Source organism: Pararge aegeria, chromosome 24 (genome assembly GCF_905163445.1).
Source record: "Pararge aegeria chromosome 24, ilParAegt1.1, whole genome shotgun sequence".
NCBI classification, from domain to species: Eukaryota; Metazoa; Arthropoda; class Insecta; order Lepidoptera; family Nymphalidae; genus Pararge; species Pararge aegeria.
The window spans coordinates 12,774,479-12,800,568 of record NC_053203.1 but is presented as its reverse complement, the minus strand read 5'-3'; the positions used below and the strand labels follow the sequence as shown (position 1 = coordinate 12,800,568).

At 43.0% G+C, this 26,090-nt stretch overlaps 3 protein-coding genes across 3 annotated transcripts in view; 2 read left to right on the top strand and 1 right to left on the bottom strand.

Annotated features, from left to right (window-relative positions):
- The window catches only part of LOC120634591 (epidermal growth factor receptor kinase substrate 8-like), a 41,443-nt gene that overhangs the window by 11,974 nt on the left and 3,379 nt on the right, over positions 1-26,090 (top strand). Inside the window, exons 2-15 of the mRNA XM_039905318.1 lie at positions 5,724-5,968; positions 6,072-6,142; positions 6,697-6,902; positions 8,045-8,138; positions 17,210-17,388; positions 17,466-17,858; positions 18,742-18,834; positions 19,240-19,413; positions 19,869-19,957; positions 20,728-20,852; positions 21,378-21,533; positions 21,605-21,652; positions 24,510-24,630; positions 25,208-25,323. Coding sequence (XP_039761252.1) covers positions 5,788-5,968; positions 6,072-6,142; positions 6,697-6,902; positions 8,045-8,138; positions 17,210-17,388; positions 17,466-17,858; positions 18,742-18,834; positions 19,240-19,413; positions 19,869-19,957; positions 20,728-20,852; positions 21,378-21,533; positions 21,605-21,652; positions 24,510-24,630; positions 25,208-25,323 — 2,046 coding nt within the window. The 5' untranslated portion in view covers positions 5,724-5,787. The remainder of the gene's footprint in view (positions 1-5,723; positions 5,969-6,071; positions 6,143-6,696; positions 6,903-8,044; positions 8,139-17,209; positions 17,389-17,465; positions 17,859-18,741; positions 18,835-19,239; positions 19,414-19,868; positions 19,958-20,727; positions 20,853-21,377; positions 21,534-21,604; positions 21,653-24,509; positions 24,631-25,207; positions 25,324-26,090) is intronic.
- Positions 11,940-13,736, top strand: LOC120634590. Its single transcript, XM_039905317.1, has 2 exons — positions 11,940-12,419; positions 13,203-13,736. Exons 1-2 carry the CDS (start codon positions 12,069-12,071, stop codon positions 13,680-13,682), a joined length of 831 nt encoding a protein of 276 aa, XP_039761251.1. The 5' UTR covers positions 11,940-12,068; the 3' UTR covers positions 13,683-13,736.
- On the bottom strand, positions 13,840-15,907 carry LOC120634589. The gene is made up of 2 exons (XM_039905316.1): positions 15,295-15,907; positions 13,840-14,629 (listed from the first exon to the last, which is right to left on the bottom strand). The coding sequence occupies exons 1-2, from the start codon at positions 15,739-15,741 to the stop codon at positions 13,889-13,891; spliced, it is 1,188 nt and encodes a 395-aa protein (XP_039761250.1). The 5' UTR covers positions 15,742-15,907; the 3' UTR covers positions 13,840-13,888.

Below are 26,090 nucleotides of genomic sequence, written 5' to 3'. Positions count from 1 at the left end.
GTAGACTGGAAAAGTCTGACAGACAGACTCAAGACGCTCGAATCTGTGCACCTGTCCGAAATCCCTGAATTTATAGACTCAGTAGAAGATGCCAAATGTGCGGTATCTCATTTTGTGAAGCACATTAGTGAGTCACTGAAGGACTGTTCCCGTACAATTCCCAACGACTTAGGTCGTAGAGAATTGCCGGCGGATGTCCGACAGCTGCTGACACGTAAAAATGCCCAAGCTAGAGCCCATGCCCGTTACCCGACTGACGACAACCGGAGGAAACTCTGGAAACTCCAAAGAAAACTCAGGGCTCGCCTTGATATTCTGAGGAGCGACTCATGGGACAGAAAGCTAGGGGAGCTCACGCCATCCCATACTGCGTACTATGGCCTAGCGAGAGCTCTCAAAGCCGACCAAATCTCAGCCACCCCTCCGCTCTTACGCCCGAATCTCCCACCCGCCTTCGAAGATTCGGATAAGGCCGAATGCCTCGCAGACACAATAGAATCCCAATGCACTCCGAGCAATGTGTCTATAGATCCCGACCATGTTAGGCTAGTCAATAGTAAACTTGGTAGCCTTGGTATCCCGTCTCCCGACAGCGACCCTATAGCTCCCACCTCCGTCGACGAGGTCCAAGCGATTGTCAACAAGCTGCACTCAAAGAAAGCACCCGGTCCCGACAACATCACCAATAAAGCATTAAAATGCCTCCCCCCACAACTATTTTACCTACTGGTACTAATATTCAACGCCCTTCTGGCAGGATGCTCTTTCCCCAAGGAGTGGAAAGAGGCAATAGTTATAGGTATACGCAAACCTGGCAAACCCGCCAATCTCCCTACCAGCTACCGCCCGATTAGTCTACTCAACTCCTTAGCAAAGGTTTATGAGAGAATTATACTGGCCCGACTCAAAGCCATCGTAGAAGCAAAAAAGCTTCTCAACGACGAGCAATTCGGCTTTCGAGCCAAACACTCTAGCATCCACCAAGTGCACCGCCTGACGGAGCACATATCCAGAGGTCTCTTTGAAAAAAGATACCCGCTGCTCACAGGAGCAGTATTCTTCGACGTAGCCAAAGCTTTCGACAAGGTTTGGCATGCGGGCTTAATATATAAGCTTCACGACCAGGGCATCCCAGACAGAATCTTGCAACTGCTAAGAGACTACCTGAGCGATCGCACCTTCCGTTACCGGATAGATGGCACTCTGTCATCTACCAGACCCATACGAGCCGGAGTCCCTCAGGGCTCTGTTCTATCACCCCTCCTATACGCGCTTTACACTAGCGACATACCAAAGAGCCCCTACGTAGAGCTAGCCCAATTTGCGGATGACACCGCCCTCTATACAACATACCGAACCATACCTCGCATCATATCCCGCCTCCAAAAGGCCATCGAGCGCTTAGGCGCTTGGTTTCGCCAATGGAGGATAGAGGTGAATCCGGATAAAAGCACAGCAGTGCTTTTCACTGGACGAGCCCGCCCTGACCTCAGGGACAAAAGGGACCTTAACTTATTCAACCGTCCTATACCGTGGCAAAAGACAGCCAAGTACTTGGGTGTAACTTTTGACAGTCGCTTTAACTTCGCAGATCACATTAGCGCAGCCCGTAACAAGGCTGCCTTCGTTCTCGGTAGACTCTACCCCATGTTAAACAGACGTAGCAAGTTGTCACTTCGTCATAAAGTGACACTCTATAAAACCTGTGTCCGCCCCATCATGTCATATGCGAGCGTCGCCTTCGCGTTTCGCCCTCCCTCCGCATATAAGAGATTCCAGACTCTCCAAAACCGCTTCATGCGCAACGCTACTGGGTGCCCCTGGTTCGTACGCAACGTCGATCTCCATAGAGATCTCAAACTCCCCACTATTGCTCAATACTTTAAAAAACTCTCGAAAATCTACTTTGAGAAGTCTATCCGACATCCCAACCCTCTCATAGTTGCGGCTTCTTTTTACTCACCCAACCTTAGCGCCACTCTCAACAAGAGGAGGCCTAAACATATCCTTCACGACCCTGACGATCAGATTACTACTGACAATGCTCCCTATCAGAACACACAATCAACCTATGCACAGCGTCTTCGCCGGCGAAGACGAGGTCCCCGACTTCTAACGTCAACCGGACGTGGGCTCGCACCACGTTCTCGGAAGCGTGCGGATTAATCACCGTCCGTAACCCTTTCACTCCAATCGTCGCCTGAGCCGAGGTTCGGCCTCACATGAGGCGCCCTCAGGCCGACGATCCCTTCGCTTCTTCGAGCCCTAGGGTTCAAACTCTTCCTGGCAGAGCCCCATTCCGAGGCTCGCCAACAAGCCCGCGTTACGCTGTTAAAATCATTAGGGTTAATCAGCTACACACAATCCGAAAAAAAAAAAAAAAAAACTGTCTGCACATCAATCTGTGTGTTCTAGATAGGTGTTTTGTAGGAAATCCTAAATACAAGGGTCTTGTTCCAACGTTGTCCTCTCTTTATTTCTGATATGATCAAAATAAAAAAAAATATATATAATTGTTGTGATACATCTGGGCGCTGCATCGTCCGCTGAATCTCAACCGCTGGCGAACAGCACTATTCGTCGCCCTTAAATCTCCAGGCCCTAAGGAGTTTCAGATGAAAAGCTGAATACCTAGTAAAGTAAAGTACCTTGAATTTCCTGAAGCCACCCAGCCACTCATCTGAAATCTACTTAACACTTAAAGTTTTGGGATATTATGAACATTTCGATATAACCATTTGGAAACATTCGTCTAGTTTTTTTGTTATGTTTTGATTACCGCTCGCAAATCATTCATAATTTGACATCTGAGCTACGATTCAAGTTCGTGCCGTCAATTAAAACCGATTTATCTCAATTGGGATCGTGCGTAGTGCACACACGCTCTCAACTGGAAACGTGCATAATACACCTAATTATGTTTGTACTCATTAGACAAGCTCGCTTTCAACGCGGAAACTTTACTTCGACACGTTTAAGAAGTATTTAAGTGGTATTTATATGCCCGCCTTGTTGAGTCAACAGCCGGCCGTGTGGTTCTGAAAGCCACTCGCGGAGAAAGTGTTGAACTACAACAAACAGACATGCTCTCACCGCACGCTGCACGGCGTACAAACAGCTCGGCGTGTGGTGTGGCCCACTTCTGCTGGCACGGGGATTAGAGATGCTTCGGATCCCATTGTGTGAGAGAGATAGTGTATAATGTTGTAAAGAAAAGGCCTACTAGCATTAGGCACGTCGATTCGTTTTCGCACACTTTCAGTTCAGGCGATTGCCATTCCTTTTTCACGTTAGATGCGAAGTCATTCCTACAGCTGCAATAAGCGACGGCGATGCTTATTTAACATTTGACACAAATGCTTGGATTTGACATTATTTCTTTTCAGTGGTTTGATTACAAAATTTCTTAATGAAAAAAATCGGCGCTTGTCGTTAAATGGTGCAAGCAGCATCTAGTGTCCTCTAACGTCCTCTAACGAAAACGCGTGATTAGCACGTTTTCTTTTTATCCATAATCAGACAAGTAGTATTTTGTATGAGCCGTACGATAGGATGTTAAGGTTGAACGCGGGGCATAGCTATGATTAAATTTGAACTAGTCTTATATAACTATCTGTAAACCTTCTGAGGAAGTCTGTGCAAAAATCTTTAATCCGTTACTCCATTATTGTATGAAAGAAGAACCAACAAACGTTTTCGCCTCAATAATAGTACCCGCTGCAACCAAAGCTAAAAACCTGTTATTACAAAAAAAAAATCTAAATCGTCAGGAGAAGAATTATTATGAACACACACACGGCGCAATGTTTCACATACTCGTAAATATAGTAAGGCTGTGACAATAACTGATCCTGTGCTCATCGCCGGTTGCACTGACCCGTGTCGACGGCACCCGCGCTCGCGACAGGTGCGTGCGCAACGGTACCGCGACACGCGCTCTCGCTCGCACGGCGCTGCCGCACGCTACCGCCCTCTCGCTCACTCTTGTGCTCACACTATTAATGAAGCTGCTTACCGTCGCTGTAATAATTATTATATGAGAGGTACTCACCCACACTCAGTAGGGGTGCTTCCTGATGGTAGAAGCGAGAGGTAGAGAACTAGTAAGTCCATGCTTTTAATTAAGCTAACGGTGGACCGTGACCTTAATTCCAATCAATAAATGAAATATGACTTACGTATGATTACTAGACTCGTGATAAAGTACATCAACCCTTGGGTCCCTATTGCTGTTGTAAGATTGCAACTTTGGATTGAGGATTAGGAACTTAAGGATATAGCTGTCCTCCAGCTGGTACCAGTAGGAGAACCCAGTAGGAGCTGGAGATATCGTTTCACCTCTCAGTAAGTTTGGTTTTATCTCTTGATTTTCGTTAGTGGTATTTGTACCACTAGCGAAAATCAATAGCTTATGGATATTTTTGAGTAAACTTATGATACCCATGTCTGTCACTCATGTTACATTACCGTGAAATCTAGGTCATTTGATATATTTTATCTATTTTTTCTATATCGTTTGTTTGTTAAACCCACCCACACGTATGTTAAACCGAAACATTTCGAACGATTATAACCAATTCTTTACCAGAAGAAAACGCCATTCGTGTCGATTTCAGGGAGAAAGCGCGCCATTTAAAAAAAAATCTTTGCTCCCCGGTTTTCTCAACTTTATTTTGACCATTACGTTGACCTTGAAGGTATTTCGATGTTCTAATATTACCTTTAATATGTACCTACTGAACTGTAATGCATCAAGTATTGTGGCATGTTTACAGTGTGCCACTAGAAGTCTAGAGCACGAAGTCACGTCAATGCCAGTTCGTGTAGTGAGACAATCGGTGCTCACACATTGTGTGGCGACTCGGAAGCACGACGCGATTGTTCCCGAGTGTAGAGCGCTATCGGCTATTCTACTATTTGTTCAATTAATCCGTATACAACAGTTACCTATCGTTTATTTAAATGGTACGCATACATACGTTCTATGCAGCAAAGTTTCTGTTAATCAGTATTTTAAAATTTTTGAGCAGTTCTAGAATAAGTGCGAGAATTTTACGGACAAATATCTGACAGAGGAATTTCAAAATTCCTTACTTAGTCTACGTTATAAAAGAAACTTACCGTCAAAATTTAATTAATCATCGTTATCTTCATTAAAAACTCATTACCGGCCTAATATAGGGTAGGGGTCTCCTCAGAATGAGAAGGGTTTAGGATGTAGTCCACCACGCTAGTGAGTGAGGACTTGTAAGCTTCGTACGCTTTTGAGGGTATTCTGCAGAACTCTTATGCCCGTTTTCGCTAAACCTTGGAAACGCTTACATTAGTTGCCTAATCATTCGGTGATGCGAAGAGAAAAAAAATGTCACCAAATCTACGTAAATTACAGCAACGACTCAGCGGTGCTTATAGTTAGGGTTGATATTTGAACCGAGCATTGTAGCCAAGATATTGTGATTTACAGTCGAGCATGACCACATACCAACGAAGCAGTTACTTTTTAGTTGTAAGATTATTCATAGGAATGGGATTAAGAATGCTAAGTCATCGAGTTTCCTAAAGAAGCCGATGGTTACTATAAGACAGTATAGAACACAGTTCCCTGTGATAATGTATTCGTGTTGTATTATTATTATTATTATACAACACGAATACATATTATTATAATCTAAAAAGAGATTGCCTTGTCGCCTCGTGCTAACCGAACTCCGTCTCCCCGGCAGCACCGAGTCCGTCGCCGCAGACATCTCCGCACCTTGCGCGCGCGATGCGCCGGGCGTGAGCGCCATGGCGCAGCGAGCGCGCGCGGACGCGGCGCGCGCGCTGGACGACTTCGAGGCGCTGGCCGGCCTGCGCCGCGCCGCCTACGTGCTGGAGCACCTGGCCACGTTCACGGTGACGCGCGAGACCGGCATCGCCTACCCCGCCGACGGCATGCGGCGCCTGCTGCAGCTGGAGAAGACCAACGGTAGCGAGCCTGAGATAATAACAACGCTTCAACAAACCGATTTAGGTTTTTCGAATTCTTTGTTGGGAAGCAATAAACAATTTCGATTCACTTTATTTTCCAGGAATATGGAGCCAAAAAATGCAACTATCTTTAGAAGACCAGTGGGTTCTGGTGATGGACTACGAAACTGGCGTGAGTTGCACATTTCATTATTAATAAAGTGTATATAATGTGGCTTGTCGAGACTTATCTATTGCAAGAGTTATTTCTCTTATATCCCTAAACTCCAAATCCGTTTGAAGGCCAATTGGTGCAGTGGGCAGCGACCCTGCTTTCTGAGTCCAAGGCTGTAGGTTCGATTCCCACAACTGAAAAATGTTTGTGTAATGAACATGAACGTTTTATCTGTGTCTAGATGTTTATCTGCATATTAAAAGTATTTATTTATATCATTCAAATAGAAAAACATTCATCAGTCATCTGAGAGACCTATAACACCAGCCACGCTTACTTTGGGGCTAGATGGCGATATGTGTATTACGCACCCATACCCATTATTATATCGGAAACATACTTCTCTCTTTTGGTATATGTAATCCTAATATGTGTCCGCTATAAATTGTCGCAGAGTTGACATTATCTGCCACCAGGATAGGCGTCTCCTAGTCCACAAGTTAAATATTAACAGAAAAACTGATATTCTCAAGTGAACCGACTGACTGAACTGCGCCGGTCTCGTGTTGCAGTCGATCATGGAGCGCTTCCCCGCGTCGTGGGTGCACTCGCCCACGGCGTTCACGTCGCCCGAGCCGGCCGAGCTGTACAACAACGTGCTGGCCTTCGTGGTGGGCGCGCCCGACGCGGGCTCGCCGGGCGCGCGGCGCGAGCTCCACATCTTCCAGTGCCACGACGTGGGCGCGCAGGCGCTGGTGGAGGAGCTGAACGCGCTCAAGTGAGTGAGACCCACCAGCGCTGCCGGCGGCGGCGCGCATACAGGTCCCGGCTATACAGTGGAGGATATTATTAATCTTCGTTGACTTTGGATTCATCGTAAATTCCCTCGATACCAAAAATAACAATTATAGAAACAACCTCTTTAACTTAAGAACACTGGTGCAAACATTTGAAAATGACGTTTTGCATCAAAATTTATTTAAAATCTCGAATTTATTTAGAGTCTCGCCATCTATCCAATGCAATGACGAATCATGCTAGACTTTCCCAGGTGAACATTGATAGCGTCCGATATCGGCCAGTCAGCATTGAAGATTGGCTCCTTTAGATTTTAAATGAGTGAGACATATCACATCTGAACCGATACCATCTGAACGATTTAAAATAATGGTTTATTTAAAGGCGCAGGGAATACCGTATCTCTAACACAGCGTCATACATATCTGCTGCGTACTAGAAAGTGTAACAAAATGAATCTTATTATTGTTCGTGGTATTCGTGCACCTAATCTTATCTAGATAGAGATGGCCTTGCGATGATCCGCTCGAACACTAACCTGTCCTAAAGTTGTTCACAAGTCATTGGTGGCAGTTGTGCGTGAATCATTCCATGGCATGTTCAACAAGGGCTTCCTGTTCCCATTGCCAGTGTCTGCCTACACCTGGTGTGTAAATGAATTTCAGTGAATAGTGCTAGTGTAACCATATTTTTGCAAGAAATGCAGTGACCAGTTCACCACAAACTTCTGCAGCTGAAAACGGTCGCTCGAGAGTTCACCAACACTGCTTTTTTTGATTCGGGGCTGCCATTCCAGTACCTTATTTTGCCCATCGGTTCTTTGGGGCTTTGAGTTCAACCTGCGGTTCTTTGAGCTTTGAGTCCAACCCGTTGCCACTTCACAACCTACTTACGTCATTATTTCGGTTCTGTGGGTTTCCTTATTTCTGACACGATTACGTAGAGCTTTTTTTATCTTACAAAAGGATATAGCTAGGAGCTATAACTCATCACTAGTAGCGCGATGCATATCTTGGATAGATAAAGATCCGTGCCAATATATCTTTTTTTCTTACCTCGCTGTTCCTAAGAACTCATTTTAGAAGGAAAATAAAGCAATGTGTTGTGTTTGTGTGTGCGCAGGGGCGTCAGCAGCGGCGGCTCGGAGGGCGGCCGCGACTTCGTGATAGAGCGCGAGCGGGAGAAAGAGAATGAGATGGAGCGACCCAGGCGGCAGGTAATGTAACTTGCTCTCGTTTACCATCATTGCGTTTACTCAAGCGGAGTTCAGAGTGCGGAGTTTTCAGTACTAACATTGTTGATGTGCAAAAATACATTACTATGAATATAAATCATACTTATGTCAAGGTAAGTGTACTTCGACAGAACCATGATAGGTATGAGCTGTTAAACACAAGTGTAGTTTAATTGAAGGTGTATTTCATGCGAAGTCAGAATGCAAAGTGTGAGATTTTCTACCTACGTTTACTTATTCGATCGCGTGAAAGTGTCACAGTATTGTAACTAGGCGTCGCTCCTCTCTCAGAAGATAGTTCTCCCGTAAAAAGCTCAACATACGCTTTATTTATTTATAATTTCTTCAAATCTTACACTCCACACCAAACAGATCTTTGAATTTACAATGAATAATTGTTAACAATTATTCATTGTAAAGTCAACATCTTATGAGGACGCTCGGGTTTCGGAGCGATACGTGGGTAGAGGGTACATTGCCGAAGATCTGTTTTGTGTGGAGTATAAGGATGGAAGAAATTATAAATTACACCAAACAGATTCTCCTGCTTTTCGCGGTCAAATGAAGCTTAATTTTCATAATATATTAAAATATGATCATTACGCAACACATTCAAGTAGTTTCATTTGACGATCGAATCACACGAAATATAAACCTATTATAAAACGACATTTAAAGTTTATTTCTTAAGTAAATTTATAAATAGATTTATTCCGTTGTGAACATTATTTTAGATCACTCACAATGCCACATGAGATTGTCTTTCGACTCCCATATTAATTGTCACTGTTTTATCATAACTTTTGAACTGCTTTGCGGACGGCTTGGAGCGCGGGAAAATTTAAATATAATGAAAGTCTAAAGAAATATAATTTGTTTAAATAAATAAGAACTCGACTGCTAATTGCTACTGTATCGCTAATGAATGCAAATTGGATATACCTACTGTTTATTTAAACAATGATACATTTTTCAGTATTAAATTGAATAAGAAGTTTGACGTGAAAATCGGGACATCGACCATTTAAACTGCGCACATAAAGAATGTTGCTAAATGCTTCTCCTTTTAACCAAATGCCAAAATAAGGCGACGTGTGTTCCAATAACTTAAAATATATTGTAAAACGTGCCTAAATATATATTCTAGGTACGTGGTCTGAACTAAATATTGGAATATAAACCTCAATACACGAGTGTACTGTGTAGCAGATTCCAGAACGGCGCAGGCGTCTTTATCGGCCCGCGCTCTATCAGCGCCAGATAAGAGCTAACAATCAATAGATTTTATTGCGCAAACGTATTGATTAAATTCCGAAAACATTAATTTTATTGGCCGTTGAACCATTTCCGTGAACGACCAGTATCGAGGCCCTAATGTTTATGGTGATTATGAATTCTCCATATTGACAATATGCGTTTTATTATACATATGTAAGTTAAGGGCTGGCTGTTGTTTATGCGACTTTAAATCACGGATACTTAGTGCAAATCATCGTCCGTGTAATTATCGAGGCACTGTGGCTCAGGCCTCCTACCTCACGTCACTTTCGACTACGAGCGACGTCGACTGAATTGTACAAACGCGACGCAATACTTTTGTGTTATTTGTCTAATTGTTGATCTACATCGTGAGCATCGAAACAACTTTGTACTGTTGGACAAAGGTTTTTTTTAAAGTAACAATTGCCGGCCAAATCAGATGAACCACCGGATGGTAAGTGGATAACCATCACCATAATCAGAGCAACACTTCACCCGCCACCCTGTGTCCATCCACCTGAGGCGTGGGTGGCTGTAACCCATGTTTCATAGTCAATAGACATCAGGCAACATTGTTTTCATCCAAACTCTGTCCTACGATGGGTGGAATAGAGATTGACGAAAGCTTACACATTTTGAACATTCTTTGCCAATTTGTGACGGCAATGACGTATGTAAGCCGATTGGCGCAGTGGGCAGCGACCCTGAGCGACTCCTGAGCAAGTCCTAGGCTGTGGATTCGATTCCCACAACTGGAAAATGTTTGTGTGATAAACATGAATATTTTTCAGTGTCTCGGTGTTTATCTGTATTTATGTTATTCATAAAAACATTCCTTACACAAGCTACGCTTACTTTGGGGCTGAATAGCGATGTGTATATTGTCGCGGTATATTTATTTATTACATGAAATGAGAGACTGAAATAAACTCTCTTAAGGAATGCTGAGCACAATGTCTTAATAGCGAGGAACTGAACAAAGTTACCGAGTTAACTCAAACTACGCCGACATACACGAGAATACGCACCACGTGTTGTAGTTATCAGATCGGTTAGTTAGCTGTAGCTAGACTGTAGTCGCCGAGAACTGCCGGGCCAGGGGCTAACACAAATCGATGGCGTCCAGGATGGGAGAGCGCTGACCTAAAAGAGGAATGGTAATGAATTTCCTCCCTGCCCCTTCTCGTTTTGCATCAGACCAAATCAGATTTTAGTCAAAGTACATTAGAAGTATATGTATTCCATTCACTTCTAAGCCTAAACACAACATGTGTGCTTAAAAAAATAGAAATTACATAATCGCTCTTAAATATGATAGGTAAACTGTGAAGCATAGTTATGATTTGGTAACAAAGTGTTACACACAACATTTTTCACAATATTTGATAAGCTAGACACTAAATGCCGCTAGTAACGAATATTCTTACCCCTTAAACAATGCTGTGTCAAAATATTATGGCTGTGCTTGATAACCAGCTAGGAAGTCAGTAAGTGGGTCGGAGAACTCATTTATATGACGACAAAATCACCGTCGTAGATTGTGTCTCTCCGGTCGTTGATCATGTCGAAAAATATCGCAATCCGTATAGCAAAGAGATAAGTGTGATTACGGAGTCCGGCACCTTATCTCTGATTGCGCCACAGCTCGCGCTGTCCCATGTAGCGCAGTAGTGCGCCACGCCGCTCTGTGGTCGCGCGGTGACACCATGGCACCTCTCTATTACACCTTCACGCGGAAACAGTGGGAGGCTGTGCTGACTGTGAGTCTTGTATTGTACTAGCGCAGCTCACGACAGGAGCATTTTCACGTACCTTTAGAAAAGGATTGCTCGGTAGTTTGAAAGGACGGACAGTAACAGGCTATGGGATACTTACATTATGGGCGTCAAGGGAGGATACACAAACGCATTTATATATTTAAATAAGGATGTTGGAAAATTATCAACTCTTTTTAAAGTCGGGTTGAGGGCAAGTCCGACATGATTGTGAAGATGCTACCAGGAATACAGGGACGTGCATTGCATTGAAACCCGCTGGGGAAAGTTCTTCAAATAGGTACTATTTCATTGTAAACCTCCGGGGAAAATAAATTATAAATTAAATAAAAGTTGAGCAAAATAGGTAATAGGTAAAATTAGACGGACTTATCGCTACACAGCGATCTCTTCGTTAGTGGTTCGTAATATTAATTTTATAAAGTATAGGTTTCACTAATACGTAGTCGTTTAATCGTTATCACTACTTAGTATAATAAAACAAAGTCGCTTCCAGCTGTCTGTCTAACCTTTAATATGCTTAGATGTTTCCAACTACGCAACGGATTTTGTTGCAATTTTTTAAATAGATAAAGTAATTAAAGAGGAAGGTTTGTATGTATAATTTTTGCATAATATAGTGGTAAACACTAAGCATTCTAGAGGTTTCTTATGTAATGTCGTAAATAAGCACATTTTTGTGCGCTTATATGGCTAATGGCGCATCCACACATGCCCGGCGGCACGGCCGGCGGCATGGCCGGCGGCCGGGCCGCCGGCCATGCCGCCGGCTCATGCATCTTTTACCTGCGGCACGCGCGGCTTTTGGTGCCGGCGGCAGTTTGCTTGCGGCTTCGATACGGAGTGGTAGTGTTGTCGTATTCATTTAAATAACAAAATGACAGAATTTAACTGGGATGATAGTGCTGTACTTTTATTAATAGAAAAGTATCAAGAAAATGAACTATTGTGGAACCCAAGGCATATGGATTTCAAGAATCGCAACAAAAGAAACGATGCTGTTAGGGATATTGCTTCTGTGTTCAACATAGCATCAACAGAAATTGAGAGAAAACTGAAGAATTTATCTAGCCATTATTTTCGAGAAAAACGCAAATTTGAAGAATCTAAAAGGAGTGGATCTGGACGGGATGATGTTCAATTGCCGAAATGGTTTGCTTATAAGGCGTTATCATTTCTTAATGACAAGAATGCACCGGTACCGACTCTGAACAGCCACACACCTAGTGTAAGTACCCATCAAATTCTTATAATTACCTAAGTAGACTAGTTGGTCGACCATAATAAATTTAAAATACATATTTCATTATGCAATATTTTCGTTAATAGGGGTAGGTACAAAGTTTTTGCTTCGCGTATTAATATTTTAGATACCTACTACCTACAACCCGGTAACAATACATAATACCACGGAGCGCGGGCGAGCATACTCTCGTTTTTGACCTTATGTAGTCGGCATAACACTTACCGAAAGCGAAGTATTCGGGAATAAGCGCTCGTGAAGAGTGTACAGGGTTACTGGTGAGACATTTGCAATACTTGAGGACGTGATATATGGCCAACTAGCTGATGCCCGCGACTTCGTTCGCGTGGATTAAGTTTTTAAAATCCCTTGGGAACTCTTTGATTTTCCGGGATAAAAAGTAGCCTATGTCACTCTCCAGGACCTTAACTATCCCCATGCAAAAAATCATGTCGATCCGTAGCTCTGTTGCGGCGTGATTCAAGGACAAACCAACAAACACACTTTCGCATTTATAATATTAGTATATATTAGTATGAAGTATGAAGTATGATATGTAAGATGAAAAAAAATATATAAAGAAATAATATCAATTATTTACTGAGTAAATGTAGCTTAAACTTACATAATTATTTGTATACACTATACATACATGTTATGTTTATAAGCTTGGTTTTTATTTAATATTTACATACTGATAGGATATATTCAAAATATAGTATTGAAGCTTGTTTGCAATTATTTATAAGATTTCCTTTTTATTTTCAGTCTTCTCAAGATAATATCACTCCCCAGACTACGCTACCTTCGACAAGGACTTCACGAAAGCGAAATATAGAGAGAGAACCTGAAGTTGATGAAGCTTTGCAATTACTGAGGGAGATCACGTCTAATGCAAGGCAACGCGATGATGCTGCTATATTTGCAGACTATATAAGTAGCAAGTTGAGGAAGATGGATCATTACACGATGTGTACAGTACAACATCAAATCCAGAATATTATCTATGAAGCAGAAATGAGAATGGGTTCGATGAATTTTGATACTAGTAATACTACTCAGCCTCTTCGTTATCAAAATGTTCGTCCAGGATACTTCACCGGCCAACCTACAACGTTAGCAATGTCACCGTCGCCCTCAACTTCGCGCTCTTACTCTGTTCAATCAGACTATGAAATGCAAAATAGCCCAGATGTCAATACAAGTGACAGTCTGTTACAAGTCTTGGAAAATAATTTAACCAAATAATTTAACCGAAAATAGTGTAATAGATTAAAATAAGGTTACATATTAAAATGACGAAAAACGCAATGCCTTTACTTAAAACTAAAATAAATGTTTATATTTTCGGTTAAATTATTTTATTTTAATAAAAGCTTAAAATTATTGATACATGTTTCTGATTCCTAAATAAAACAATTATTTGAATAATCATATTTTATTTCTTTCAAACATTATATTTGATATTGCCAAGGAAGCTGACCTTGTTCCGATAGAAAATAACATTTTAGCTCATTTCTAATTACACTTGGTTCTACATTTAGAGCGATCTGCGGTATATTTTGTTGCATTTCGTTCAAAACTCCATCAGTAGTTCTTTCATTTCTCTTCATAAAATTATGCAGATGCACACAAGCCATCACGACAATTTTTGCTTTCTCATTTTGTAAACCAATGCGTGAATGCAAAATTCTGAATTTATTAGATAAAATGCCAAACGCGTCTTCTACAACCATGCGCCCGCGACTAAGTCTATAATTAAAAACCCTCTCAGGTGATCCTTTTGCATGATATCCAGAAAACGGTTTTATTATATTCTGTGAGATGGGGAAAGCATCGTCACCGATGAAATAAAAAGGTACAGGTGTATTTCTCCCTTGTAATGGAATCGCTTGTGGCAGACTTAAAGTTCCATCTCGTATCATATCAAATAAAGTTGAATTTCGTAGAACTCCACCATCAGATATTCTGCCCTGACATCCAATGTCTACGTATAAAAAGTTATAATTGGCATCGATTAAAGCTAGCAAAACAATACTGAAATATGACTTATAATTAAAAAACTCAGAACCGCTATTAGTTGGACATAGTATACGTATATGTTTCCCATCGAGGGCACCTACGCAATTAGGTACATTCCATTTCTGCATGAAACTTCGAGCCACTGATAGCCATTCTCCATGTGTATTCGGCATCTGTAAAAAAAATTGTTTGTGATATTTGTGTGTTTAGTTCTAGTTATATGTATGTAAAATGTGTGTGAAGTTCCAGGTAGGGGAGAGTGGGTAACGGTGGATCAAGGGGTACAGTGGATCGAACGCGGCCTATATAATGCGCACATTTACACGATATAGCATTTTACGTTCTATTTTGTATTGCCCTTGACTCGCTACCGGGGTGCGACGGAAAAGTAAGTATGAAAGCAAAATATTTTGAAGTTTTAAAAATGTAATGCTGCAGTTTGTAAAAAGTATTTAATATGAATCAAAAGTCACATGGCGTCATCAGATATGACTATTTTTTTTAAAGAAAGGGAAATCCTTTCTTTAAAAAAATAGTCATATCTATAAACCTGAGAAAGGTAGCCCTAAGATTGCTATGGCAGTGTGTACCTTATTGATTTTGCTCAGGCTTTATTATAAAAACACATTCTAAAAGTGTTAAATTGTGGCAATATTTAGCTCTACAAAAAAGTTGATTCACTGTTACCCATTGCACTCTCCCCTACAGTATAAAATCAAATATTATAATTGTGTCTTGTACATGCCGTAACTGTGTGAATGTATGTGGTCTGTTTTGTTTTCTAATGTAGGTGTTCAGTTTCTAACTACCTAATGTGTTACGGATATTTTGTACTTACCCTTAAATAATTGGATAATGTAGACACCAAAGTTTGACAAACATCTAGAATTATTAAAGAAATAACTTGTGGAGACACTTTAAACAGTGTACCGAGTGAAAAATAAGAGTCTCCTGTAGCCAGGTATCTCAAAGTAATTGCTAGTCGATCGGAAGCTGACACAGCATTTCTCCAGCGGGTGTCAGTTTTTGATATCATGGGTCCAGTTAAATTCAGTAATATTTCAAATTCTTCACTAGAGATCCTTAGAAAAGTGTTAAATTTCGAACGAATATTTCTTCGGTTTATGTCGTCCCTTCTAAAATCTTCAAGTATCGGGGACACATTAGGCCTATTTCGAAGACTTGGTCTGACCCAATATCTTCGTTTGATTTTGCGGTTCTTTTTATGAATAATGACATACAACACTACACTTGCGATACACGCAACTATATCATAGTCCAACATCTTTCGATTCTACGTACACGACTAATTTCAACGAAAGTCACAACACTACTGCGTAAATTGCAACCGCGACTGCAGGCCGCCGGTAAAGCCGGCGGCAAAGTCAGCGGCAAGGCGGTCTGAAAGTCGGCGGCAAACCCGGCGGCATAAGCCGGCGGCATGTGTGGATGCGCCATTACGCTGGCGGAACACAACCCGATAGACCAAAATAATGTAGGTACTATAACAAAGTCAGCGATGGTGTATATATTTCTTTCCAAAGGATTATCCACATTTTAATGAAATACATTAGATACGTTTGATATACATTTAATGTGGATCAAAATTGTTCTTTGCAGCTTATCATTAAAATGAATATGTGAGAGGATATCAGAGATTTAAAAAGTGAGGCCAGGGCGGGTGGCGGTCGCAACCAAACTCCTGGGAAACGAATTCAAAATGACCAAACTTACATTCATTGCACCCATGCGACCCGGGGCGGTTCGCTTATTGTAAATGCAATTATACGTTTGTTTGCCCTTCCAGCACGCAGTTACAGAGCAAGAATCGACCAAATATTTCACATGATGTTAGTTTATGGTTGGAGAGAGATATAGGCTTTTATTCCGAAAAGATGTACGGTTCACATAGGATAAATGTAAGGCAATAATCTCTTCTAATCTCTTGTTGTTGTAAAGAAATATTTACATGTGGACTTAAACACAAGAAAATTTTATCGCGATAAATCTACTGTTATTAGCATTTACAGCTGTTACACTAACTTAGCAATTATGTCTGGTCGTCGCGGAATGAAGCAAATAATGGTTAAATTTCGTCGTACGACCCAATTATACGTAATAATTGTTGGGTTGAGTTAAAGAAACAGATAATAAACTTCGTAAACAGCTTGGATTTCATTTGGTTCCGAACTTCAACATTGACGTTTTAACTAGAATACATGTAGGTACGGAATATGTACCGGCTACGAATATTTTAATAAACGATTTGACAGCTCGGCAATCAATAACACCTTATCTCAGCTTACATTCATTACAGCTTTGATAAAGTCTAAACTCTGATCACTTCAAGAGTTCAAAAATATTTATATTGATATTATAAACAAACATGAGCTAAAATTGGTAAATTAGATTTTTTTTATTTTTCCTGATTTTTAGAATTTACACTATAACATTGTGCTTCTCGATGTTGTGGTTCCTAGGAGAGTTTTAGGGTATGATCTGTTGGCGAGCCTAAGAAAAAAAAAATTCGACCCCACATCGACAAGCTATATTCTGCTTCGTTTGACTATTAATGCATTCCGCAAGGTTTGTGTTTTAGCTCGATCGCGTAATTTTTAGTATAAGAAACAGAATGCCTCATCCATTACGAGACAACTAACAGCAGAATACGTCTGTTGCCGCTTTTATTATGTACTCGGTATTGTGATAATCGTCGAAAAGTTCCATGGCTCAAGATGTTCTTACGTTCGTAGCAAATGTCCGCGCAGCTGGGCCGCGGCGCGGAGCGGGCGGAGCGCGGGGATCGAGGGGAGCGCGGCGGGTCGGGCGGCGAGCGCGACGACGCGTCGTCCACGGGCTCGGACCGCCTGTACGAGCAGGACATCGCCATCCTCAACCGCTGCTTCGACGACATCGAGAAGTTCATAGCGAGGTGAGGCGCCACTTCGCCCGTTCGCGCAGCACGCAGCGGAAGCAGGCTAAGCTCCTATCTGACCCGCGTGACCGCAGGCTGCAGCACGCGGCGGCGGCGGCGCGCGAGCTGGAGCGGCGGCGCGCGCGCGGGGCGCGGCGCGGCGCGGGCGAGGGGCTGCTGGCGCTGCGCACGCGGCCGCCGCCGGCGCGCGACTTCGTGGACGTGCTGCAGAAGTTCAAGCTGTCGTTCAACCTGCTGGCGCGGCTGCGCGCGCACATCCACGACCCCAACGCGCCCGAGCTGGTGCACTTCCTGTTCACGCCGCTGGCGCTCATCGTGGACGCGGCGCAGGACGCGGACGCGCGGCTGGCGGCGCGCGTGCTGCAGCCGCTGCTGTCGCGCGACGCGCTCAACCTGCTCGCCAACTGCGTCACCAGCAAGGAGACCGAGCTCTGGCACTCGCTGGGCGACGCCTGGCTCGTGCCCCGGTACGCCCTCCGCCTTCCCTTCTAGCGATGTCGCCGAATAAATCTACGATTCGTTTGGATTTTGATCTCGGATGCGTCGATGGTTTGCGATCTTCGGATCGTAGGATCCGTGTCCCGACGGCGTGAGGAAAATGGAGAAGATGAGTTTAGTTGTTTAGTTTAGTATTTCGACCATTGCGGCTTTATCTGCGGCCAGAATCATAGTTCTACTCCGCTAATATGTACGCCTCCTTTACACTGGTTTCAGATTTGGCTCATAATGTATTTGCCGTACGAAATTTAAGAATGCATTCTGACGCACAACTTAAAACCTGATTCTGCGTAATCGGTCAATCCACATAATAGCGGACGCATGTATATAATGCAAATTTTGCTTGCGTGTGAAACGAGGGCTAGAGTGCGGTAATCACATAGTCACATAGTTTTGTGGATCTCTCTTTGTGAAGGAGTAGTATGATGAAATCTGTTTAGTCTTTCGGCTACTGTCCCGTCACACTCTTCCCACACTTTGGTACAAATTATGTGGAGTGCATTTACACCACCCCAGGATTTTAATACTTCCCAAAATGTTTGGCTCCGTGTCCGGGTGATTCAAAAGAGATGTCTCGCTGTTTCCAGGCGCCTTGCATCAGTATCATTAATCTTTAAAGGACTTAGGTTTCCGCAAAAGATAAAATCTGCAACGATTTTTCTTTTGGTTGACAAAACATCTTCCAGTGCAAACCCAATAAAACATATTATATGATAGGCCTTCTGACCTGTATGCCATTGTCACGTCTGTTTCAGAAGTCTTCGAACCATTTAGATTACTCTGATTCTTCCACAGCTTTTTTTTTTCTTCGGCAGCAAAAGCTTAGTACATTAATGATTTTTTCACACTCAGGGAGCAATGGAAGACTGCAATACCTCCATATCAGCCTGTGTTCATGGACGGCTGGTCTCCGGACTACCAGGTGGACGATCAGCCGCTGAGACGGTGAGTCGATTTCGATGGATTCCTATGTTGTTGCGATTGTCACAGTGTGTGTCTTTGTCTGCTTACTGTATAATATGTTTCTTTTCCGAGTAATTTAAAGGCTGCTCATTAGATCGAGTTATACAAGCTTGGTTGTCATAATTCCTTTTAAGAACAACGCATTAAAATGTTCAGTATTTAATAAAAGTCTCATCCGTACGATGAGACTTTTATAAGATTCCAAAAAAACTGTGACCTTTAAAAAAAATGTTTCATGTCACCATCAAACTTGTTTCGATTTCTCATGTCAAATAAGTTCAACTCCTTCATTTGAATTGTCCATCATTTGGCTCATGTGACCCTGGTGCCGCTGTCCGTGAGTGCCACGAGTGTTGTTTGTGTGAGTGACGTGTGTTGCGCGGGAAGGCTGTCGCCGCGGCGCAGCGAGGCGGCGCGCGGGGCGGGCGCGGGGCCCGCGGGGGGCGCGGGGGGCGCGGGCGCGGCGCCCGGCGAGCGCGGGGAGGCGGAGCGCGGGGAGGGCTACGGCTACGAGCGCGACGAGCCCGACGTGTACGCCGAGCAGTACGCGCCCTACCCCAGGTACGCGAGCGCCTTGCACGTACGGCACCCTCCTGTTACGACTGACCCTCACTGAGCTCACATTCGTCAGTCATAATGGGAATGTGCCGACAACGGTAGGTAGCGAATTGCTTATTGCTTACGCGTCTTTCAGTTTTAGTCACTTAAATCTTAATATTATTATGATCGAAAATATATAAAATTTAAAATAGGACATCATTTTATTACAATCTTTTACTTTTATTTTGGTGTTTAAACAAATACAAATTGATATATTAATGTACATATCACCGAGATTGAGAGGTCGAAATTACCTTTAATGATCAACATTTAAATAAGTTAACATTCAAATTCAAAATTACTTATTTTTTTACAATTGAACAATAAATATTCTATGTTACAAGATGTCAGCAGTTTGCTTCCAAGCAACCTTGTCATCGATATATAATGTTGATATTGTTGACGTTGCCTTTCAGAAACACGCGTACTCTGACGCGCGAAGACTCCGGCTCCGCGGCCTCGTCCCCGGACCGCGAGCCGCCCTACCGGGGCGAGCGAGACGACGGTGAGGGTACTGATAGTTGCTACTTTCCGAGAACTTCTCACTTACTGTCACCACTCAGCAGAAGCTCGCTGGACCTAAGACTGTCATTGAAATTAACGACGTTTTAATGATGAATGAATGACAAAAAGAATGCATGAATGAATACACTTTTATTGTACATCACAGCAAAATAAATATAACAGAAACTAGAATACATAGATCGAATTAGAATCGGTATAATTTCGCCTTATCGCTATATAGCGATCTCATCCAACAACGTTCGTCAATGTTACATCAGATAAACTAAATACTGAGAGCATATATTAAGCTGCTAAATTAGATAATAATCGTTTGAAATTTTTGACCAAATATATTTTTGCTCATTTTATTTATTTACATACAAATTCAGTTCAGCAATTCAGCAGTAGCTAAACAAACACTTTTATGTCTTTCTTCATCATTGCCTTAAAAGCGAGGGCCACATCGCCACAACCGACCGACCGACCTTCATTTAACGCATCCTGAGTACGACTAATCACAAAACTCGCTTGATGTGATTGGTCGTACGCTGGACACCACCTCGAACGCTGCTGAGGACGCGGGACGGCGCGGTTCGACTTTGCCTTTTCTGTACAATTATGGGAAGTGCAAACCCTTTGCCTATAAGCAGAGCAAAACTGCGCAGGGTATGCGAGGGATACGTCCCTCTGTTAAGCCACATGTGCCTGAATTACACCGGCACCCCGCCGGGTAATTGGGGTCGATGGTGCTAATGTCCGCCACGCTCGCAGACGAGCTGGGCGAGGCGTGGGCGCGCGGCGTGGCGGCGCGCGGCGGGCGCGTGGTGCGCGTGACGTACCCGCGCACCGCCAACAACGACAAGGAGCTGAGCGTCGTGCGCGGAGAGTACCTGGAGGTCAGTGTCTGTCGCGTGCACTTGTGTTAGAATAGTATTCGATTTACAAAAAACTTACGAGTACATCAGGGTGTAGACATTCATACTACATATTTGACATACCTATTAGACACCGTTTCTATCCACAAAAACAGTTCGTTCATCCCAAGTTTATTTATACGGCATCAAGAAGCTGACACAATATGGTGGACACCATGTAAAATCATATTTCGCAAACATAATCTCACGCTACTCTAGTAAATGCTCACCACGGCCAATGCAAATCAAATACAGTTAATAAATTGACAATATGGCTTAGTCGGACAGAGGAATTGTCCCAGCTGAAAAATTGTGTCCATAGCCTTCAGAGGCGAAGAAAGAAGATTGACCCACTTTTGGCTGCGGAATTGGCATAAATACTAATTGTAGTTTTATTAGCATGTTTTAAATCGTAGCTATTAAGCGAAATTTATGAATACCGCGCAGCACTGAGCCTGTTTATCGAAACACATAAACTATTCCTTTGTCCGTCGATACACGCCGCAGGTGCTGGACGACTCGCGCAAGTGGTGGAAGGCGCGCAACCGGCGCGGCGTCACGGCGCACGTGCCGCACACCATCGTGGCGCCCGCCGCGTCGCCGCCCGCCTCGCCGCCGCCCGAGCCGCTGCTCTACCCCAACCCGCTCTACACGCACTACCAGGTACGGCCCGCTCCGACACGGGCGCTGCTCGCGGACGCGCGGAGCTCATGACTGCGACGGGTTTGTTGCAGGACGGCGGCGGCGGCCGCGGCTCGGGCGGCAGCAGCCCCACGGGAGCGGCCGGTAGGGGCGCGGGGGCGGACGGGGGCCGCGGGGGCGGCGAGGGCCGCGCGGGCGAGGGCCGGGCGGGCGAGGGCCGCGCGGGCGAGGGCCGCGGGGGCGCGGACTGGATCCGGCGCGAGCGGCTCGGCAAGAAGGGCGAGTTCCGATACTTCTAGCGACCCCGACCACGGCCGTGCGGTGCAGCTCCCGCCTGACGCTCTAGTACACAGATAACCAGAGTTTGTTGAATTCAACCACAGACAAATCTATGCCTATTTTAGTAACTGCAAAGTGTTGGCTCGATTGAGCCTTTAACAGCTCAACGGAGCCACAAGATAGACTATTGACATACCCTTTGGAAATTAATGTGTGCGGAGCTGCACCGCTCGCCTCGTGCCTGACGTCCTCTACCAAAGCGCTTTACGCACGCGTGCGGTCCGCTCGGACATCGCTTAGTCATAATTTATGTATCGGTTTAAGCTATTTATTATTGCGCGTCCTGGGACGCTACAGTTGTTCATAAACACCCACAGTCGATAGCAGCGTTGGGCGACAACTAGATGGCGCCAGCAGAGTATCGGACGTGCCCCTCGTGTGTGAGTGCGCTCGCCCGCCGCTTGCGCGTGTGTGTGTGTTCGCTGGGAAACTGTCCAATGAAGCAACAACTACATTACTGTCTGCTGACGATCAAATTCTCTTTCGATATCTCGATTGCCGAAGCAGACACCAATATCTCTTTACTAAAATGTTAATGTTTTCATTTTAAAAACATAAGTGGGCCCTAAAAGTTTTTTGTGTAAATAACGAATGAATAAAACACCGTTTTTTTAATCTTTCAACCAAGATTTTTAATAATTTATTATACCAATGCTACAACGTTTATTGAAGTCAGCCCTTCTTAAAGTAGAGTCTGCTAGATACCAACTAAGATATCGACTTACATGAATATGATAGAAACATTTCTAACATTGTATTAGTATTTATATACTTTATCTCTCGAGTTTAGAATTCAGAACTTTATATGTAGTTGTTACTTCGCGCTCCTGGCTTTTGTTATTGACGTAAAATTAATTTGAAACCAGCAAATATGCGACATTCTTGACAGCTTTCGTAGGTTATATGTATGGCGAACAGTTGTCAAATCTGTCGCATTTTGCATGTAACCACGTCTCCCCTAGGGGGTGTAACATAATGATCAAGTTATCGTTGGAGTCAAGTAAATCTTTAAAATGTATATGAACTTATCAAATTTTATCCTTTATCTATAGCAATAGATTGACGCCAACAACATGTGACGTTGGTTTACTTGAAAACATTACGCTGAGTGTTTGCTATTTTGATAACAATAGTAATTCGTTGACTGGTGTATAGAATATAGTTGTTCCTTTATGTCCGTGCTTGATGTTTTACTTTCCGCTTTTTCAAACGACTGACTGTCTCCACGAACACTTCGTTAGGTATTCTCATTTATGATAGGTAACAAATTATTAACAGTTTCACCACGTTTGTTCAACGAGCATTGTTAATGAAACGAATTTTATGTATTTCCAATTCGTTTCTTTTTGCACTTGTTTTTCATAAAGAGTAGAGTCTATTTATGCGTCCGTAATAAGTTATTATGTAACATCTAAGTTGTATTAGAGATGTTATAATGTTCAGTACATTTTGTACTCGTGTATATCAGAGCGGTCGCGTGTTTGACATATTATATATTATAGCGCTGTACATAATGTCACTAACACATTAAACCGTAATGTTTGAGATATATATCTAGTTTACTGAAACTTAAAGTAATTGTAATGAATGTAGCTCGTCTGGTGGCGAGCGACGCGCCCGCTCCATGTTTATATTTACATTTTATACTTTAAAATAAACTTTCTATAAAAGTATACAAAAAAGTCTATTTTTTTCGTCTCCCGCAGTTATTGTCAAAAATAACGTAGAAGATTTTACGCTTGGATGTGTTCACGTGATTTAAACTACTCAATGTCCGGTTCTATACTTCTCTACGTTGGATGAAGCGACAAAGTAATAAAACTCACTTATGCGTTTACAACATTATTATTGAAATAAAAATTTTTAGTTCTTGGTTACCTAACGTATTTAAACTACATAACTGCGTTAAATCAATATATTTTAAGCAATACAAAAGCAACAGTAAGAATAAGTTGCTGTTACTGTAGTGTTTATGGAGGGAGCTGCTGTACACGTGTGTTGTCGCTTTGCTTTGTGCCTGCGATTGCAGATTGGTGTCGTGTTGTGTTGTGTCGTGTCGCGTCGTGAGGTGAGTGCTACTAATTATTGTGTGCTGTTTGTTGTCGAAATAACTGTTTTGAAGTTTTTTAATTTGTAACCAATAAATAATCTGACATACCTTGGGAGTACAGGAATTAATTTGGTTTTTGATGTATCTATTTTTCGTCCCCGTTAAATCGATTAGGTACTTACTGCCTTTTTCTTATATTTGTATATATCCTGTCTCGTGATACAAAGTGAACTAACGCTGCAGGAAAATATTTACCTTTTAAGCGCCAAATATGAGGACGATAATTTGAGTATTCAGAAAGAAGTCATTTTTTCAACGGATTAACGTACAACTTTATATTTCTATTAATTAAACAAATGTTCTCGTTTATAGTTTAATTTCATGAAGTTACAGCCTAGTTTTGTACTTTTATCTGAGGGATTTCCAGATCTCGAAGGGCCGACGAACAAATTAATATTACACGAAACCTAACTTATCAGAAAACAAGCCAGGGGCTGCGAGCTCTTCTTTGCACTTAACTAGTGAAGATTTATTCGCAACGACATGATTTCTATTAATTTAGCTTCCACTTAGTTTCCTCAGCTGCACGACTGGCTCCAGTTCCAGAGCCGGCGCGCCGCGCGGAGAGGCCGGTGCCCCCCCCGCCCCCGCCGCCGCCGCCCCCGCCGCCGCGCCCCGCGCCCCTCGCCGCGCCCCTCGCCGCGCCCGCCAAGTCCGACACCTTGAAGTGTACGTACTCCCGCAGCACTCGCTCCTGCACCCGCCAGACACGCTGATCGGTGCCGACCATAACATCTTCAGAACACCTCACGGATATCGAGAGGAGACGCCCTCCGCCCTCTTCAGTCCTCCGTCATGTGGCTGTGCTTTCTCGATCTTCTTCGTTCGTCGAGCATGGCTTCATTCCAGAATCCTCTCAATTGCTCAATGGTCTATAACACCGGGTCATAAAGCTCGGTCATAAGCGTGGCTGGAAAGAAAGGTTTCTAACTATGTCAGAGTTGAAAACTTGCCGTCGACTAGTCCGGATCTTCATTGTCTCGGTTGTCTTTTATGGTTAAGTCATGGAGGTATGGCGGCCATCCTGGGCTGATTTTCATTAAATATAGCTAAGAACACTGTCGACCGATTCTCGATAAATCATAAAAATCAAAATCGGTTCGGATGAACGGAGCTAGGAAATCAGACACACTCACACAGATACGCCCAACTTATACCATTATATCGTTTTCGCGTTGGGAGTTAACAACTTAGGCAGAAGTTTGGTCGTCGAAGCAGTAACGATAGCACAATGGTCCTCTTGCAGCCACCAAGTCCTCCGTGAGCACGGGCTCGCTGCACGAGGAGCTGAAGATGGTGCTGCCGCAAATCACGCAGCGACGGCTGGACTTCAAGAAGACGCCCGACATCTTCATACATCAGGTCAGTCGCCATTTTACAGGGTCCCTAAACATAAGTACTTTTACATGAGACTAACAGGTCCCCTCGTTTTAACCCGCGTTGATGCTATGTTATATTTGTTGTTGGGTCGCAATGTAATGACGATACGTCCGATATTCTACCTAAGCCGAGCAACACTTCCTATGGGTCAATCTACCGTACCAGGAAATTTACCTAGGTATCACACACCTACCCACATGTAAATGATGAACAATATATTAAATTATGTACTTGCCTTCAGTGTTTCCAGCTTTATTTCCTATTGTACATCACACCGCCACTCTCTGATGTTTCTTTTTAAGTATGTTATCAACCAATACGCGAATTACTTAGATGGTTTATTATTTATTTATTTATACTCTTTATTTGCACACAAATAAAAATACAAAAAAAAGAATAAAAGAAAACACAGACAGAAGAAGTATACAAAAGGCGGCCTTATCGCTTCGTAGCGATCTCTTGGAGGAAACCAAAAGGTTATACTTGTTGCGTAGTTTCAAACTTATAAGATGACTTTTCAACAAATAAAATTGCAAGCACCATCTCCCGATCCACTCTCATAACAGGTTAACTTCGATTAAGCTAGCTTAAAGATAATTCTCCTATTTATCAAAAGATGGTGTAAATCCCCCCGTCACAAACTATAGCGAACGCTCTTTCAGATCTAACTAACCAGCCTGCGAGGCTTCTTTCTAACTTTCATCTAACTGTCTTTTAACTTTAACTCACTGGTTAGTGTTCAATCAGAT